The 19,092-nt window shown below is 31.5% G+C and overlaps 1 protein-coding gene and 1 pseudogene across 3 annotated transcripts in view; both read left to right on the top strand.

Annotated features, from left to right (window-relative positions):
• Window positions 1-2,459: 2,459 nt before the first annotated feature.
• LOC118205059 (transmembrane and coiled-coil domains protein 2-like) overlaps window positions 2,460-19,092 on the top strand; it is an 83,469-nt gene continuing 66,836 nt past the window's right edge. For 2 of the 3 annotated variants that reach the window (XM_085820353.1, XM_085820352.1), the window contains exons 1-4: window positions 2,462-2,797; window positions 14,941-15,179; window positions 16,144-16,330; window positions 18,369-18,597. In XM_085820353.1, coding sequence (XP_085676479.1) covers window positions 14,955-15,179; window positions 16,144-16,330; window positions 18,369-18,597 — 641 coding nt within the window. In that variant the 5' untranslated portion in view covers window positions 2,462-2,797; window positions 14,941-14,954. Of the gene's footprint in view, window positions 2,798-14,940; window positions 15,180-16,143; window positions 16,331-18,368; window positions 18,598-19,092 lie in introns of all 3 variants that reach the window. The other variant, XM_085820354.1, reaches the window with a different exon arrangement.
• LOC118205060 (U2 spliceosomal RNA) lies at window positions 6,451-6,590 on the top strand (annotated as a pseudogene).

The raw sequence follows: 19,092 nt of genomic DNA, 5'->3' as shown, positions 1-19,092 counted from the left end.
TGGCATTCAAAACGGGGCAAGTAGTCCTCTTTGCCGAACCTGAGAAGCATCCGAATGACCCAGCCTCCTTCCACCCGATATGCTTGTTGTCGGCAATAGGGAAGGTTTTTGAAAAACTTTCAGTCACAAGACTAAAGCATTACCTTACCCGGAAAAAATTCTTGTCGCAGCTACAATTCAGTTTCAGGGAATGCATATCAACGGTCCATGCCCTTGATCTCCTGCAGAAAGAAATCATGGAAGCTCGCAATAACAATCAACACGTAGCAGTACTAAGTTTAGATCTAAGGTGCATTTGATTCCTTGTGGTGGCCTGCTGTGCTCGAAGCTCTGCACACAGCTGATATTCCAAACAATCTTTTACAGTTTTTTAAAAGTTACCTCAGCAACAGACAATTAATAGTTGTGCATGACGTAGGAATTATTACCAGACAACAGACCAGGGGCTATCCACAGGGATCATGCGCTGGTCCTGTCCTATGGAACGTGACGTTCAATTCGATCTTGTGCACTCAGTGGCCGGAAGGAGCGAAGGCATTTACATTTCAAATAATGCTACATCCATCGTCAGAGGGCACAGCAGGGACGTTCTTGAAGCCCGCTGCAATGACGTCATCTCGCAGTTTGACATGCTCTGCAGCCAAAAGAAGCTACGAATCTCGGAGCTCAAGTCGAAATATATAATATTCCATAAACCTGGGCAGATCCTCCTCCGTAATCCATGTATCGCCTTAGACAAAAGAGAGTAAAGCGAGTGAAAGAACTAAAGCTTCTCGGCTTAACCCTCTCACTGCGTACGTTTTTTTTTTATCAAAATAGGTTCAAAAATTGCGCATTTTTTATTACATATTTCAAATCTACATATATTTTAGTGTTAAAATACACAAAAAGTTTTTGTAAAAGAGTTTTTTTCAATAGAGAATTAGATCATAGAAAAAGGTTGTCAGAATACTGAAATTGAAGAATTATGATATAAAAGGAAAATTCCGAAAATTAATATTGGTTAAATTATTATTTATTTTATAAAATACAAAGGTAAAACATGTATACTAATGAAAATATTTGCATAATGTAATATTTTGCATATAAATTTTGCACCGCTGTCCAACATTTTCAATAGAAACTGTGTTTCATCGGATGGGGTCGCAGAGCCATCAGCCCAATCAGGATTTTTAAAAGGCCGAATATCAGTGTCAAAAGCTTTTAAAGAAAATAAAATTCTCCTCAGCACATAGCCATCATGAGCTTTTCTCTGCAGGAGAGCAATCTCACTCGGTCGATCGAAGTCTTTATCAGCTTTACCTTCTGGTATCAGTCTTGACAATGTTTGCTTAGGTATTCTAAACAAATACTGTAAATTTGATTAGGAACACCCTGTAACCTAATAGAAAACTTAAAAAATAAATTCATTAAAAAATGGTGTAGTGATATAATTATCATGATATTTATTCATTATAAATTTCTCAAAATTTAAAAAATAGTGATTAAAATTATTGTTTGAATTTGTATTTCAATTCTTGTGAATTTGATTTATTAATTTTATCAAAATTAATTGATTTTTTTCCAATAAAAATCAAAATTAACTTACCACCAGCTAGAAAGCGTAAAGTAACATGCAGCCTCTCAGATGGTGAGATTGCACAACGCAAAATCGTATCCTGTTTTTTAATTTTGCTGCTCACTAAGTTTAATAAATAATCAAAATCGCACGGCATCATTCGCAAATACTTTCCAAATTCCCCCCTGTCTTCAAAACGCAGCTCTTGAAACAGGGTATTATGGGCTCCATGAATTTCTCTGCGTTTCACCCAATTTCTAGTCCAAATACGCTTTCTTTTTTCTTCTTCTGCAGCAGCAGCAGCGAAGATCAAAATCGCAGATGTTGCTACAGTATCAATTAAAGGGAAATCTTCATCCATTATTATTGTCACCTTAATCACTCCCGCACAGTTTTGTTTACACTAAGGAGCCTTAGTTTACATTAGAGCTACTACCTTTATAGTAGCCTTAGGCTTTGTGAATAAGCTAGTCGATTTGTCCATGACGTCAAAAATTCGAAAAGTGGGGTAGGGTTTGGAAATACGCGACTGTGCTATTTCGTAAAAAAAAAAAAAAAAAAAAAAAAAAACTTACAAATTAAAAGGGAAGTAAATTTTTTAAAAATATTCTCGAAGAGACTCGGTTGCTTCTAAATAATTTTGTAACAAATTTAATAAATAAAGTGAGAAATCGTCATTAATCTCTTGCATTCCTCTTACCTAGGATGTATCGGAAAGTACATATTCAACTGACATGTGCACAAAAATAAAATTTTTAAAAAACAATTATACAGTTTATTTCCAGCAGAAAATTTTCAAATTTAAAATCGTATTTTTGAAACGTTTTCATTTTTTCATTCTATTTTTTAACATTCGTTAAGTTATTATTAGAAAGCTTTTACCCACCCTCACATCCTTCACCTGTCAGTTCATACTGGGAAGTTGTTTGTTTATAAGTACGCGGGATGATTGTTATGACACATAGTTTGTAGGAGTTATTGTGTTGTAAATCTAGTTACTATGATACTTAGTATAAATAATTTATTTATTGATATTACTATGTGCTAAAAAATTTACACTGTCAATTTGACATTCTTACAGCATTATTAAATGAGTATTATGTTGTATTTTCGCGTTCGTAGTTCCTATTCATGTAATTTTATAGAAAATTTAGTTTTTTGATATAAGAATTCTCTGCAAGAATGTGAAATTAATAACACATAGTCTCCAAAATTATTACGTTCATTTACGTAATTGTGGTAAGTTTAATGTGTGTTCTTTGCGGCAGTTTGAAATTTTATGAAACTGTGTTTCAGTAGTGCACAAGATTTTATGTACTTTCATTTATTGTAGCTGAATTGAAATATGCTAAGTATGTGATTACTTACTGAAAAAACTAGCTTTCTGTATGGTCTAAAAATATAGATTAATTGATATAATATACTTTTCTTAATTTTAACTTTTTCTATTGCAGTTTACTTTTCTGCATTAAGATTTGAAACTTGAATTTCTACGCACGTTTAGTACCTAATAATAAAATGCATGCTTAGAGAGAGAAAATGATAAGTATTATAGGTTTAAATAATTGCTCAAAAATTAAGTAACATTAAAAGGCAGTTAGAAGAATTAATGAATTATGGGATTTATCCCAATTGATATTTATAAATTCAATTTTTTATTAGTATCATTCTGATATATAAAATAACATATACATCTTTTAATATTTGTTGTGCCTTTAAAAATATTAGGCATGGGTTTAATTTCAACAAAGGATGCTTAACTAGTGTCTAGAAAGAACATTTACATTGTTTAAATACCCTAGAAAGTTCATTTATATTCTTTTTGCAATGAGTCCTATGATAATTTATTAAAATTTTATTTTCATACATATTATGAGTAGCCAACAATGTTAAAGAGCATCATATTGTGTAAAAATACTTATTTCAATGCAGTGGAACTGTATATAGGGATGCCTTCTCACTGTTTACGACTTCTAAAAGAGACCAGTATTTCCGAGAGCACAAATAAGCAGCAGTATCAAAATTAGCTTTCTTTGTTTCATCAGCTTTCTTCACAGACCAAAATGATTATGTAATTGTAGGGGGTTTCATTGTATATTATTTCTTTTCCAATCAGACTTTTTATTTATTTTAACACTTCAATTTATTATGTACTTAGTGTAACAAGTTTTCAGCCAGTTATTTCCTAGCAGAGGATTTAAAACTTAATTAACTGATCATATGTATAAAGGATACTGGCTTCCTGTCAGAGAATGGAATATCACAACTGTGAAAGTGTTATTATTACACGAAGATCTTTTTATTCTTTGCAGTTGTTTTAATGACAGGAACACTTATGCTGGCCTACTGTCTTAAAGTTTTGTATTCTTCAGATTGTTCTTGTGGCCCACCAGCATTCCACAGAATAAGACTGCTGAACATAGTTCAGCCTAGGCTCAAATCCTAGCAAATGGGCTGGTCATGTCATTTTTTCATCTGTAATGTAAATGTGAATTAAATTCTCTTAGTAAGTCCTCCATGTAGGTATCCCTGTCCTTAGGCAGATAGCGGTAGTAAGTACATTTTACCATATTTTAATAAATCCAAACTCTAGTCTCTATTGTGATTTCTTTTCAAGTGAATCAGAGAACGGCTTTCTTGTTAGAAGGTAGATCTGCTTGGGGCCAGTAATGTCACCATTGTACTTTTGGGGCACTTTCATTTTGTAGTATTTAGTACGAAGAGCTGTTTTGCAGTTGATACTTTCTACCATAGCTGTTCTGCATACAAAAAACTCCTACTGGGTCTACTTAACCACTTCAGGAGTTAGGCAAAATAACAAATGATGTCGAAAATTACATTCAGATTTTTTTTTTGATAATGTGACTTCTTAAACGTGAAAACTTCTGAAGCTTCTTCTTGCTTTTTGATTGGTGGTCTGTTGTATTACATTGGCTTTGTAATTTATCTGTTTACTGCATTTAAAAAGATAAGCCAAATAGGAATAATTTTTTTATTATTTGTTTTAGAACTACTCTGATATGCGCCATCAAGTCGCCAAATATTTTTGGCGAGAAACTTCACGCTGCCATATTAATATCTAAATTTTTTGTCTACATTTCGAACTTTAAGCCTAAAATGTCTCCAAAAACTACGTTTTGAACACATGATTTAAGCTAAAAATCCAAAACAAAAACAAAAAATTTAGATAGCAAAAACGTAAAGTTTCTAACCAAAAATATTTGACAAGAATCCATGTTCACAGCGACATGTTTTAACTTAAAAAAAATCTACGAATGGCACACTGTAGGCAATGAACGAATCTACAAACTACGCATGCCTCGCTTTAATAAATTAACATAACAACAATAAATTTCAAAGAATACCATGTACACAGGGTTCTGTTTCAACTTTAAAAAACATCAGTTGATCTTTAGATTATGGTAACTTGGCAATTTTTTGGCGAAAATTTGGTGACCAACTCTGCTGCTGCAACCCTCTATTTTTTTTTCGCCACCATTTTGTCTTCACGAAGTAAAGACATGTTTCTTTTCTTTTTATTTACTCAACACTTTTTCTAACAATCTACTAGCCGAATTACACTTATGCTAGAAATTTTATGTAACAAAACTGCGTAATCATGACAAATATTAACTGCAGAATTGGGTAAATGTGCAGAATCGCAAACTCCTTGCGCGTTTTTCAGAATAGCAGATACACAGTAACCATGTACACGTCGACTTATTTTTACTTATAAAAAATCCCAGAATTGCACAAAAATGGCATTGCACACACTCTTAACTTTATCCATCTACACTGCTATTTTCTCATAAATTACAAAAATTTGCACGAAAATGCAGGAAAATTTTCTTAATCTTTAAACTCGATAAAAAGCACATATATGAAATTACCTGATCGCGAAAAAGTACATACCCTTTCCAAGGATAAAAATTTCCACGTATAAAATAAATAAAATATCCAAAAGCTTTTACCTCTAAATTATCTATTATATTATAAACGTCACTAACGAATTTATATGCAAACATTAAAAATAGTTACAAATACTTAGTGTCAAATATTTAAATTATTTCCATACACATTTACTTCAACTGAAACGTATACCAAATTCCTACAAACATAAAATTCACAAAATAACTATCATTTAATTAAAATATCATTAAACCATGTACACGTCGACTTATTTTTATTTAAAAAAACATCCCAGAATTGCACAAAAATGGCATTGCGCACACTCTTCACTATATCCATGTACACTGCTTTTTTCTCATAAATTAGAAAAATTTCACGAAAATGCATGAAAATACTCAACATATACTACTCAAACGTATTCCAAAATACTACAAATATATAACTCACAAAATCATGATCATTAAATTAAAATATAATTAAATTAAAAAAACACTACTTAGAATATAAATAAGCACATACATTAAATTAATAAAAGTTAGATTGCAATCCTAGTTACTTTAAACTAAATCATTGCTTATAACAATTTTCCAATAATACCACATTAATTTATTTACTCCTTACATTTAGAACAATGCATAAAAATAATATCCTCAAATGATTAAAAATACTAACTTACCTAATCTTCTTCAGAACTTTCATTACGTGGCTGCAGTACTAGTGCTAATTTCTAAATCTGAAGTCCAGTAGTCAACTGGAAGTCTATTCACCAAGTAATAAGAAATTAATAAAATTTCACCTATACTCAAACTACTTCAGCAAAGCACGTACCCTTCCTTACACTGCGTTTCACAAAATGTCCATTTTCACCAGATTTCTTGCACCGCCATTTAAACTTAACTGTAATATCCTTCCTTTCACACAATCTCAACTTATTATTATTATCAGATAAACGCATTAAAAATTTAGAATTCACTTTACATAGCATCGCTTCTCGGCCTTTTGGCTAAGATCAAAGTGTAGTATCACTTTACATAGTGCCATGCAATCCGAAAATTAATCAACACTATTTCACACAACACACAATGAAGCTTAATACAAAATAATTTTTCCAAATTAACCCCCTTTTCCGATTAAAGAACTGTAATTCGTCCATTAATGTCACATGACATATCTCATGATCTCTCATTTCCCTCACACAAAATAATGCGTAATCGAAACAGTACTTCTCACATTATTAGCAAAGTCCTAGGTAGTAGTAACCTTTATCACCTCCAAAATGTCGCCAAACTACCTGTTACCATATTCCAAAGATCAGCCAAAACATCTACGAATTGCACAATCTACACTAAAAACAAATCAAGAAAATAAACTAAAATAAATTTCAGACAATTCAAAAAACAACAATAAAAATAGAAATTCATACAAAAAACAATGAATATAACATTCTACAAAATAAAAACAATAAAATAGATGCACTTACCATAATGAAAGCTTCTTTTAAAAGCAGAAATATCTTTTCCCCCTATCTTCTCAGATACAGAGCATACACAGTCCAAAATACATTCGTTAATAAAATTTCGCCAGTCACACAACGTCTGTGAAGAAAACTTCCACGATTTTGCTATATCACATGCCTTCCTACGATTCAAAATTTCGAAAGTAACAATAAAAACTTCCTCCAACGTTAACTTGCTACACGAAAACCAAGATCCAAACCTTAAACTCCGCTGACACCCACATACTTTATTAGCAACAATTTTACTGCAAACCCACACAAGTCTATCAGAAACACCATTTTTCGTCCAAGTTCTCATATCAGCTCCGCATTTCAGACACGTCAAACTCCATTTTAAAAGTCCTGACTCCCACAGAAATTCCAAAAATACACTACGATCCCCATAAATACATCCGTGAACAAAAGACTCGTTAACAACTCCAACATCGTACCTTTTCATACTAAATTTACTCTGCACACAATCTAAAATACACGGCTGAAACCTTCCCACCACGTCTTTCATTGCAACATAGGTCATTTCAAAAACACACGCGACACGAACCAACTAGCAATTAAACTACTCCACCAAAAGATTTTTCAACGTCGACATGGTTGCCATACAACACGCAATCGCGCCATAAACCAGTGCAAAACGCATATCGCCACATTTGGTGAAATTAGGGCGTTTATCAGAGTTGTACCTTTGTTTTCTCTTTAATATTAAAAGTTAATTATTAATATTTCATTACTAGAATTGCATATTGGATAAAAGAAAATTAAATTGTATGCAGATTTTTGTTTTTAAAAAAATTTTAAATATTAATTTTTAAAAAGCATTTAAAACATTATATTATTATTATTATTAATTAATGCAATGTTTTAATATTAGTTTCTGCCTGTGGCAAGCAAATAATATTTTCTGCCAAAAGAAAACCTGTCCTGAATAATGTTGTTCTGTTTGTCTGAATTAAAACTTACAGTAGATAAAAATATCCAAATAACAAATACAGATAAAAGGTAGGAGAAATTCATTATTAATAATGCAGTTTGAAACCTGTATTAATATTTTGCTGTTTGGCAGGGACGTATGAGAGAAAAAGATAAACTATTATTAGTAATAATGATTGGGATGATGCTGGAGAGTATGGGATTAATGTTAGAGTGTTAAACTTTGATTCTGTTGGTTAGAGGATGTGGCTTATCCTTGAAGTCAATTTCTTGAAATAAATATCTATAGCTTTTAACGATTGATATTTCTCGGCTTGTATGTATCAATTTCATATACCTAAAAAAAAAGAGAGAGAGATTGCTGATTATAAAATGATAAATAAAAGACATTACATAGTAAAGTGAATAAAACAGCAATAAATGTTCAAATGTGGTACAAGAGTTTCTAAAACATTGTTAAAGGGGGGGGGAAGTGCATACCGAGAAGAAAAAATTGATTGCTGCAACACTTTTTAGTGTTCTGTGTTATATGTCCCACTTAGTGTTCTGCCCTAGCTTTCCAAATTATTTAGTCACTTAACTATTTTATTTTTATGAGGAATTTATGATTAAGTATATATTAATTGGGTCATTTATAACTTGCAAACTACCTTATTTTAAAAGTAATGAGAAAATTTTGACTAGAATAATATAGTTTTTAACTAGTTTTAAAGTTTTATAACTAGTTTGAAAATAGAAATACTGATCTTCTCATATGACATATTATTAACTAGAAGTAAAAAGTTTGAAATATATAATAACTTATATATGTAGAAGACAATACTGAAATGCTTTAGCTATGATAAATATATTTGTTAAAACTCTTTCCAGAATGTTAGCAAAATTGTGTTTTATTTTTCCATTATACATATTCTCAACCAATTATAATGTGCAACATCAGTGAATACTGTCTGTTGCAGATTATAATTATACAGCAGAACAAGTATTCAAATTAGGCCAAATATTAATTTCATCAAATTCAGAAAATTCATTTTAGTTCTCAAAAAGCACAGTTTCAATTATTTGCTAAATATATAGCCATTTTGATCATTTTACTGATATAGTGTATACTTGAAGAGGATACTGTATTAAGTATAAATGTATCTCTGCTCTGAGAACACAGGATTACTTTGCATAGTATGGCTTCACCCAGTACTGACCCCACTGTAGTATGGTTAGTAATTTGAGTAATAAATTTCACTCAGTCCTGGTTGATTCACTATTGTGTGGTTTGGAAAAATTTTCCTCTAGAATAATACAGCCTGAAATATATGTTGGCAAAATGAATGCAGCTGATTGGTCATACACATTTGCCAAGAGATGTAGCAGAACAGAGCGAACTTACCCTCAGTCTCTATCAAATCACATGATCATTTTTCATTCTCAACATCTGATTTTTTCAACGTGATTTGCTCTTTTTTTAATTTTTATTTATAATTCATTCCTAAATCCATTTGTAATGAATGAGAAATGAAAATCTGATAATAGTTTTGATAAACCAAACAAGCGTAGATTATTGAGTTCACAAGAAATGCTAAAAATTATTAAAATTCATAAGGATGGTGCATCATATGCCAAGATTTTTAAGAGAGAAAAAAAATAAATAAGGCATCAGTTTGAAAGATTGTGAAACAAAGAGAAATACACTCATGTCCATAAATTAAGGATAATTCAGAGTCAAGCAGAAATCGAACTATAAAATAAATATATCACCTGTAAAATCACTACACACATCTTCAAGAATCATATGCAAATTTCAGGAAGTAACCAGATGACACCGATGGTACGTCACAATGATGAGAGTGTAAGAGAGTGATATATAAGGAATACAGGCAAAGAAGTAAAATTGTTCACATGCATTTTATAAGCATTTCAGTGCAATAACCGAATAGTTATGACACAAAGGACGCATTTGGATGATTTTTTACGTGGTAGAATTATCGGCCGTCTGGAATGTGGGCTTACCCAACTGGAAGTATCAAACGAACTTGAATTGCCCAGAGTGTCATCTCCAGGCTTTGGCAACCATTCCAAGATGATGGTAATGTAAGTAGACGTTACAACACAGGTCGACCCAGAGTTACAATGCCGAATGAGGACCGGTATTTGGCAGTTACTGCCAAAAGAAACAGGCGGAGCACAGCCTCAGACCTGTCTTGTCAGCTCTCTTCAGCCACTGGTACGACAATTTCAAGGCAGACCGTGTACAGACGCTTAGGGCAGATTGGTCTATATGCTCGTAGACCTGTCAGATGCGTTCCACTTACTGCTAATCACTGTTGCCTGTGGTTAGCCTAGAGTAGAGAGCATGCATTGTGGACACTGCAAAAGTGGGCTTGTGTGATGTTTTCCAATGAGTCCAGGTTTAGCTTGCAGTCTGATTTTTGCCGGACTTTCGTATGGAGAGTTCCAGGTACTCGTTACCACCAAGAAAAGATCATTGAATGACACTGTTACGGTGGTGCAGGAGTGCTCGTTTGGGGTGGAATTATTCTAGGTTCTAGAACTGACCTGCATGTTCAATTTGGAACCATGACAAGCCAAATCTATCGGAACGTCATTCTGGAACAGCATGTACGTTTGTTTCGGGGCGCCAGGGGCACACAATTTGTGTTTATGGATGACAACGCCGTCTTCACCGTGCAAACATCGTAAGCGAATGCCTTCGATCGGAGGATATCAGCCGTATGGACTGACCAGCATTCTCACCGGACTTGAATCCAGTACAGCACGTGTGGGACATGCTTGGCCGACGAGTTGCAGCCCGTCAACCTCCTCCTACATGTCTACCGGAACTTCAGACAGCATTGCTTTTCAGTGGTGCAATACCCCCCAAGATCAGATCGATAATTTGAATCTCAGCATGCCTAGGCATTGTACAGACTGTATTGCATCGTCTGGGAGACATACAATGTATTAACAATCATACCAACCATGTAATATTGGTTTTTTGTAAATAGGTTTTTTTTTTTTTTTTTTTTTTTTTTTTTGTAATTTGCTCCAGGGAGAAAAAATCGCTAATTTTTTTAATAAAGAAGTCCTTTAATATTAAATATGTTAAAACTTCTTTCACTGTGGATTAGCATGCTGATTTGGAACCATGGATTATCTTTTAAAATTTCTGTGCAACATGTGGACAGTTAAGGTTATAAAAAATTTTAAAAAGTTAGCATTTTGTCAAATGGATATATGGACTCAAAATAATATACAGGGATAACAAATTGTGTTCAAAGTATTAAAATTTTTCCAAAGCCCACCCAGGGGTAGAAATGCAACTTAAAAAATTAATAAATAATTATTTGAAATAAAATAAGGAAGTTGTATATTAATTTTTTAAAATTTGGCAAAAATTTTTTGTCAAATTGAAGCTTGGAAAATTTGTCCGTATTGAACTTGGAGAAAATTTTTATTGAACACAAGGTATTATTATTGTTACTCCATTGGAGAAATTTTTATTGAACACAAGGTATTATTCTTGTTACTGTCAATTTGCACTAAGTGCTATCTTGTTTTAATCCCCCTTTAATACCTTTTTCCTTTGAAGTAAGTAAATCCATTTGATTTAAATGCTTTTTGTGTGAACAAAAATATTTGTTGGAATAATAGATATCGTAAAATATGTGCCATTATTCTGTCATACGGAAAATGTTATAGTTCAAGCATGTCTTATAATGTGCTTTGCTGTAGTTACTAACTTTATATTTGCAGTTAGAAAGAACAAAACATTCTGTTTTAATCCATCCTGTATTTTTGATACAATTATTATTATTATTTTCAGAATTTTGATGCACTTGTTTTTTGTCAGGATTTATCTTTGACTCTTATTTTTCTTTTAGGATTTATTTTTGATACAGTTAAGACTTGCTTATTACTACTTTTTGTATCATCTTAGCTTTCAGCTTTTTAAATCATTACAAAAATGTTTTAACTAAATGTTGGAAATGAAGATATTAATATCACTTTATTGGAACCTATACAGTCAAAAGTCGTTAATCCGGGCACCCATATTCTGGAATGATCTATAATCCGGACCTCAAAGCTACAAACTTTCTGTACATGCATCAACGCATTCATGCGCGTAATACCTTTACGCATGCGCATAATACGTTTACACATGCGCGTTTAATGTATAACGGGCGGTATAAACTAAGCTAAAATTATCTAATTATTTATTTCAGTTAGTGTTGCAGATTGCGTTGTTCCTTAATCTTCGAATTGGATCCGGCTTATTATTTTTTGCAGACTGTTAGAGCAATTTTATAAAAGTAAGTTGGAACTTTCGATTATGTCAAATAGAATTTCCGATGATGGAGCTGCCAAAGGATCAACAAAGGGAAAGCATGTTTCGATGTCCATCAAACAAAAAGTGGAATTGCTGCAAAAAAATTGATAAAGTCAGCTTTGTTTCTCTAACCATTCCGAAATCTGTTTATCAATTTCACGCTGCTCTGCGCGAGGGTGGGGACCTCGCGTCGCGCAATGAACTGGAAGTTGATCTGTCAGGACTATCCTTATCTTCAAGGCAGATGTTTTTATTTTATTTGGCTTATAATTCCTTACTAAATGTAGTATTTCGTCTCGATGTACTCCGACTTTGATATGACTTAAATCAAATTCTTCGTCATTATAAATATCACGAATACAAATCAAATAGTTTTCTGGTTGCAATTTTCTTGTTTCGACTATGCGTAATGTATGCTTTACGCATGCGCGCATTGAAAGAAATGTTTAATAAAGTAAACAAATAAATATTAAGCTTTTTTTTTTTTTTTTTTTTTTTTTTTTTTTTTGTAAATTTTGATACCCTTTAGAACATAATTGCTCTTTATTTCATAAATTACGGTTTCATATTTTTAATTTTATAATTTCTGCATGTCATCTTACCAGATTTAAACTGATGATCTATAATCCGGAATCACCGAAGTCCTGATGAGACCAGATTAAAGACTTTTGACTGTATTGTAATAAAAATTTCAAAACTGATATTTCCATTTGAAAATATTTTTAGAATAAATTATTTTAATTATTTTGGAGGGAGGGTTTTTATAGCTATCGTAACGAGTTTACTCCATTAAATGTTGCAGAACTGATTGTTAAAATTATTTTTCTAAGCAAAAAAATAACGTGTCTTTTTTTTTTTTTTTTTTTTGTAGTAAATACTTATTTTCAGAACTTCTAATTTCTTCTAAATTTCTGAATGTGGAAATCTCTAAAATTAAAGATAATTAATATTAAAATTTAAAAATAGTACACAATAATTACTTTACCAGATTTTATATGTTAGAATTTTTAATGTGCATTACAAACAAATTTATTAGTGAAAGAATCTTGGTGATAGATTTTAATATTCTCAAATGGGCATCTTCAAAATGCATATAGCACAAAGTCCGTAATCCGGACTCGTCGGGACTTCAGTGACTCCGAATTAGGGATTTTTCTGAATTATAGATCATCAATTTAAATCTGGTAAGATGGCATGCAGAAATTATACTGTTAAAAATATGAAACTGTAATTTATGAAATAAAGAACAATTATGATCTAAAGGGTATCAAATTTTACAAAAAAAAAAAAAAAAAAAAAAAAAAAAGCTTAATATTTATTTGTTTACTTTATTAAACATTTCTTTCAAAGCGCCCATGCGTAAAGCATGCAAAAAAAAAAAAAAAAAAAAAAGTTTGTGGCTTTGAGGTCCGGATTATAGATCATTCCGGATAATGGATGTCCAGATTACGGACTTTATACCGTATTTATATATAGATAGATCCAAAAGTATCCAACGTTACCTATAAAAAGTAGTTAGGCAATAAATTCATCTTGCAGGTATGCAATGATGATTAAATTTGAAAGTTTCATAAGTGAAGTCATTTGCATTATATTTTTGTTTACTGTTTATTGAATGAAATAATGTGTATGTTTATACTAAAATGTTTAAAATCAAGTATTATTCTGCAGTTAAATTTTTGACTAAAGAAGGCTTTAAAGATATGAAACAGTGCTTGTTTATTATGTATGATCGATCATTCATTCCTTTCATGATTTGAGGTAATTGAACCGGTAGAACAAATTTGTATGGGCTTCAGAATCTACAGAAGATGATTCTTTGGAAGGTTGACAGTTAGAGGCATTGACATCAGAAATTGCTTATATCCAAGAGTTTATATATGGGGAAACAGGAGAACGAATACTAATTCAGAAGTCAAACAACTTCACAACAAACAAGGAGAACGAATGTCGGGAAAATAAAAGCAAGATTGGATCTATCTATAATAACTGTTTTTCTGTTATGCAAAAACTGTAATGGGGCATTTGCTGAAAACAGTTATTGTGATTTTTTGCAGACAAGGCTGAGGACGAAACATATATCCTATGCTATGAATCATCGTCTAAGAGAGAATAATGGAATAGAGAAAACTGGGTGAAACCACCAAGAAAGCAATTAATGAAAAATTTATTGCTTTTATTTTTTAGAACTGTCAAAAAATTCTGAGACACTTTAATGAAATACACACTCCATCTACCCCAGATTTAGTTCTAAGTGGTTATTATCTGTTCTCCAAACTGAAATTTTACCTTCATGGAAAGTGATTTAATAATGATGGTGATGGCATGAAAATAGATGTTAATGGAATATTTTGACAGCAAATCTTCAGATTGCTTTTTCAGGGTCATGGAACTGCTCATTAAACAGTGTGAAAAGTGTTTCAAAATATTAGCAGCTTATATTAAAAAATAAACTACTAAAATTTTTTGTATTCCTTTGAGAAGTATATCTTGTTAGAAACTTTTGGAAGTATATAAATATTATCTTTAAATAGATAATAATGAATAAAAGATGGGGGGGGGTGCAGAAATAGTAAAATTCTAAACTGTAATTGAATTTGATTTCTAAATGATTAATGCATGCAAAATTATGTGTTTTTATTCCTAGATTTGCATGTATTTTACTTGAATTCTTGGTTTCTGGTAATATATGCTTTTTTCTGTTGTCAGTATGCTTTTTTAAAATGAAACGTAAAAGCCCAGTTATCCCTCGAAAGAGTGGGATACTCAGCAATGGAAACAACACTCCTAAGCATTTAACAACTCAGTCCTCCACTGCACTTTCTGTTTTGACACCAACTTATGGAGGCTCAGGAGGAAATACACCATCCACTTCTTACTTAAATTGTTGGCCTTTGGCATCAAGTTCAACAGAAGAGCAGACTACTACAGATGAAGTTGCAGAACTGGCAAGTTATATATTTTTCTTTTGTAAAGTTACATTTTCTTTTGTGGTACATGTACTTTTTTTTTTTTCTTTTTCTGTGCAAAACATTTCATCAAAGAAAACAGTATTAATTCTCTGAAATCAATTATATGAAAAATGATATTTCATATTCTTTAATTGGTAGATAATTAGAAATAAAACAAAAAATTAAGCTCTTCAATTTGTGAGCTTAAAGCATTGTAAGGATCTAACCATGATAGTTACTACAGAGTATTCTGAATTATTAACTTAATAATTTTTATTTGTTTGCTTTACATTAAATGTAATGGTTTAATATGTAATGATGTGTGATTAATATTCATATAGTTGTACCTTGGGCCCTGTCTCGTTCCACTCATTCAAAAGCATTACTGGCATAACCATAGCCCTATCATCTCCATAATTCAGGCACATAAAACTGCAAGATTGATAACAGGCATTTGATATACTTTTTCCTTCATAAACCCCAACAAAATGAAATGTAGAGTTTAAAATCTGAGTCACAGCAAAGAAATCTAAAGGGGTCATTTCCACGCAGCAAAGTCTTTCCAATGAACAAAACTTTCTGAGTTCTTCTCAACTATATAAACCATACTGTATTAAACACTTTTATTTTGGGCATGTGAGCTGTTCTTTTTCTGTACACCCAATATATATCCTAAGTCATGACTTTGAGGCATGAAAAATGCAATGTAAATTTTGTAAACTGGTCATTTAAAACAAGAGATGTGGAACTATCCTTTCTTTCTTTTCCTGCCCCCTTTCCCACATAGTGTACCATATATTGACACAAGCCAATATACCATTCTATGTGATTGCCTTCTTAAACTTATGTTCACAGAGCAATAATCTTATAGATTGTTTTATCTGTAACATAAAAGTTAGTAATGCTTTATTTACATGGGGGAGGTTCCTATTTGTTTAAATAATGGTTTATTTACATGTAGGAAGTTCCTATTTGGCGTCCAAATGGAAGTGGTAATGAGTCCTCTACTAGTCATTTGCTACTTCAGGACAGTCTCGAAGGAGGCTCTACTTCAGATTACCAAAGAACAAGAGCTGCCATAGAACAAACATATCAGAAAATTGCCCGCACTAAAGAACTGATTAAAGAAGGACAAACTGCAAGAGATGGTATTAAAAACACATCCATAATTTATTGTTGGTGCTTAATTTATTTAAATCTGATAACAAACCATGTGTGGTTTGGGGGAAGAATTTATGTAATTTATCAGTCATAGAAAAAATGTTTAAAAATTAGCATTGTACTAAGTAAAGTTGGAGAAAAAAAAGGTGTACTTTAGGCAATGTCGTAGAAATAAATGATATTTATGTAAATATTTTATTCTCTATATCACCTTTGTACCTTCATAAAGTTACTTTTTTTCCCTTTAAATAAAACGAAAACATTAATTAATGGATTAGGAACATATTTTATAACTTAGATATTTTTTAAATAAATATTATAATAAATTTGGTACTTGCATGTAATCTGTATCACCTTACTAGAAATAGCCAAAATTTTAGAATGTGTCCAATTCTAGCAACCACACACATAACAGTTCTTCAGGTAACCATATGCCTGACATTTCTTCAGTTTTTAACAACCAACTTCAACATACTGGTGTGCATTTTGTTGTTGCCACCATTGTATTTCAAGCTCCAACACTTTTAATGGAAAAATCATGATTTTTTTTTCTGGGGGGGTTGCTTAATTTTAAAACGTATGCTTGTGAAATTTGCCGCCATTAGGAGAAAGTTGGGAAAATTTTCTACAGAAATGCAGTATTTTGCCACAAAATTTGTTAAAATTAAATCTCTTCTCAAAGCTATCACCAAGAAATTTCTGCTAGAACAAACAAAACAAAAGCCCTCTTATAAAAGGTATATTGATTATTTTTTGAAACAAATACATATTTGAATTGTAAAATCTGTATCTGTATAATAAATATTTTTTGTACAACCTCCCTTCAAAAAAATTTTCCCTCTTCCATAAAATTTGCTAAATAGTGTGAAGGTGGTTATGCTAATGCATAAGTACCATAAATTCTAATTTTGTTTATTCTTTTAATTGTTGGCTGCTTACATTAACCATACATGTAGTATATTGTGAAACTTCTCTGCAGCTGAAGGAAAGGGACTTATGTCAGATCATCCTTCAAATTGATGGGAGTTTTATTTAAAATCTATGCCAATCTAAGGTTGTTTTTTGCCTGAGTTTAAAATTTTTATTCATGTGTGTCTCTTTCAGCTAGATTTTCTAAAAGGGCAACAACACACAAGTTGTGTTATCACATTACAATGAAAATTGTCTGAAATAAATATGTATTCCACACCTTCCAAACTCTTTACTTATCTTACTTTTCAATATAAGTAGAAAGTAAAGTCTCTGTGCTTCTTCTCTTACGCAGAATAAAGAAAACTAGTATCAGTTCAGTAACTAATCGGATATGGAGTGTGCATAGCATTTTCATTGATCTTGTTTTGTTTTTGACACTTTCATTACACCCAGCTTTCTTTTGAAAAATCCAGGACACTGATTTTTTAAATTAAGAAGCCTTTTGTCAATGTGCTGACCTAATTTACTTGGCTGCATGCTTTTGTTTGTATGTATTTCATTGTAACTCAATCAGGTTATGGAATATCTTCATTCCATGAAAACCCTAATTTAGTAAAGCTGAGTAATCATAATAATGCTTTTATACCACATTTTACCACATTCTTCATTTTGGTCTCCTTGAGTATGAGTTTAAAAGTGCATTTTTGTATACAGTTAGCATTTTTTTTTCGACTACTTATCTATAATATAGATGTGATCAAATAAATGAGGATACAAATAATATTAGTAATAATAATCAGCATGAGTAACACAAATTATAATGACCCACTTCGAAATAAATGTGTACACAAACTGAATTGGAACATTAACAGGAAAAAAAAAGAGTTTCTGATTTGTTGGGCAAGATCTGAGGTATTGCATGGAAATGTAACCTGGAGTGAAGCCATGTACTGGAGCAAAAGGTGACATGACAGATGTATCGAGTGGAAAAAAAATCACTACCAGCAAAGTCCATCATTTATTAATTTAGTGTTTTAAATTACCAGATCTGTATACATTTAAGTATTTTTATTTGAATAAGTTTGTAATTATGTTATATTTCTCTTGCTTCAGAAAATGTCAATGAATATTTAAAATTAGCTGCAAGTGCTGATAAACAACAGTTACAAAGAATTAAAAGTGTATTTGAGAAAAAGAACTTGAAGTCAGCTCAAGCCATTGCACAGCTTCAGAAAAAATTAGAAACTTATAATAAAAGAATTCGAGATTTAGAAACTCATGGACTGAGTAGTAGCCACTGGCAGCCCCGGGAGGTACTTAGAGATGTCGGACAAGGATTAAAGTAAGTTTTTTTTATTTATTTATTTATTTATTTATTATTTTTTTTTATTGTTTGTGTTCTTGGGGGGGGACATAGTTCCCACTTCTTAGTCCCATTCTTAAAACGATTTATAAATAATCATTATAACAAAAGTATAGGGAAACCTCGCTTAATGTGATTAATTAATCCATTGCTAATGCATTATAGGCAAAATCTTACTAAGAAAACGTAATAATAGTAGGAATAATTGTAAATCATCCATTATTTTATAAAAAATTTGAAAAAGATTATAAATGCATTTATAGGATAACCATCAAAGTCTGTTGTTTAAATGTGTGCATAATATCTAAAAATGTGATCCAGCTTCTTTTCTATTAAAAACAAAAAGGAAAAAAATCGGGTAAATGTTTGAATGATGTTGAACTTTTTCACCTTGTTATGCAGTTTGTAGTAGCTGACCATTACTATATCAAAATTTTTAAAAAATTTTTGAACTTCTTTTGATAGCATAACCAG

This window comes from Stegodyphus dumicola, chromosome 7 (assembly GCF_044657685.1).
Source record: "Stegodyphus dumicola isolate Sdum_Otavi_A_Nest chromosome 7, ASM4465768v1".
Classification (NCBI taxonomy): domain Eukaryota; kingdom Metazoa; phylum Arthropoda; class Arachnida; order Araneae; family Eresidae; genus Stegodyphus; species Stegodyphus dumicola.
This window is presented reverse-complemented; position numbering and strand designations above follow the sequence as displayed.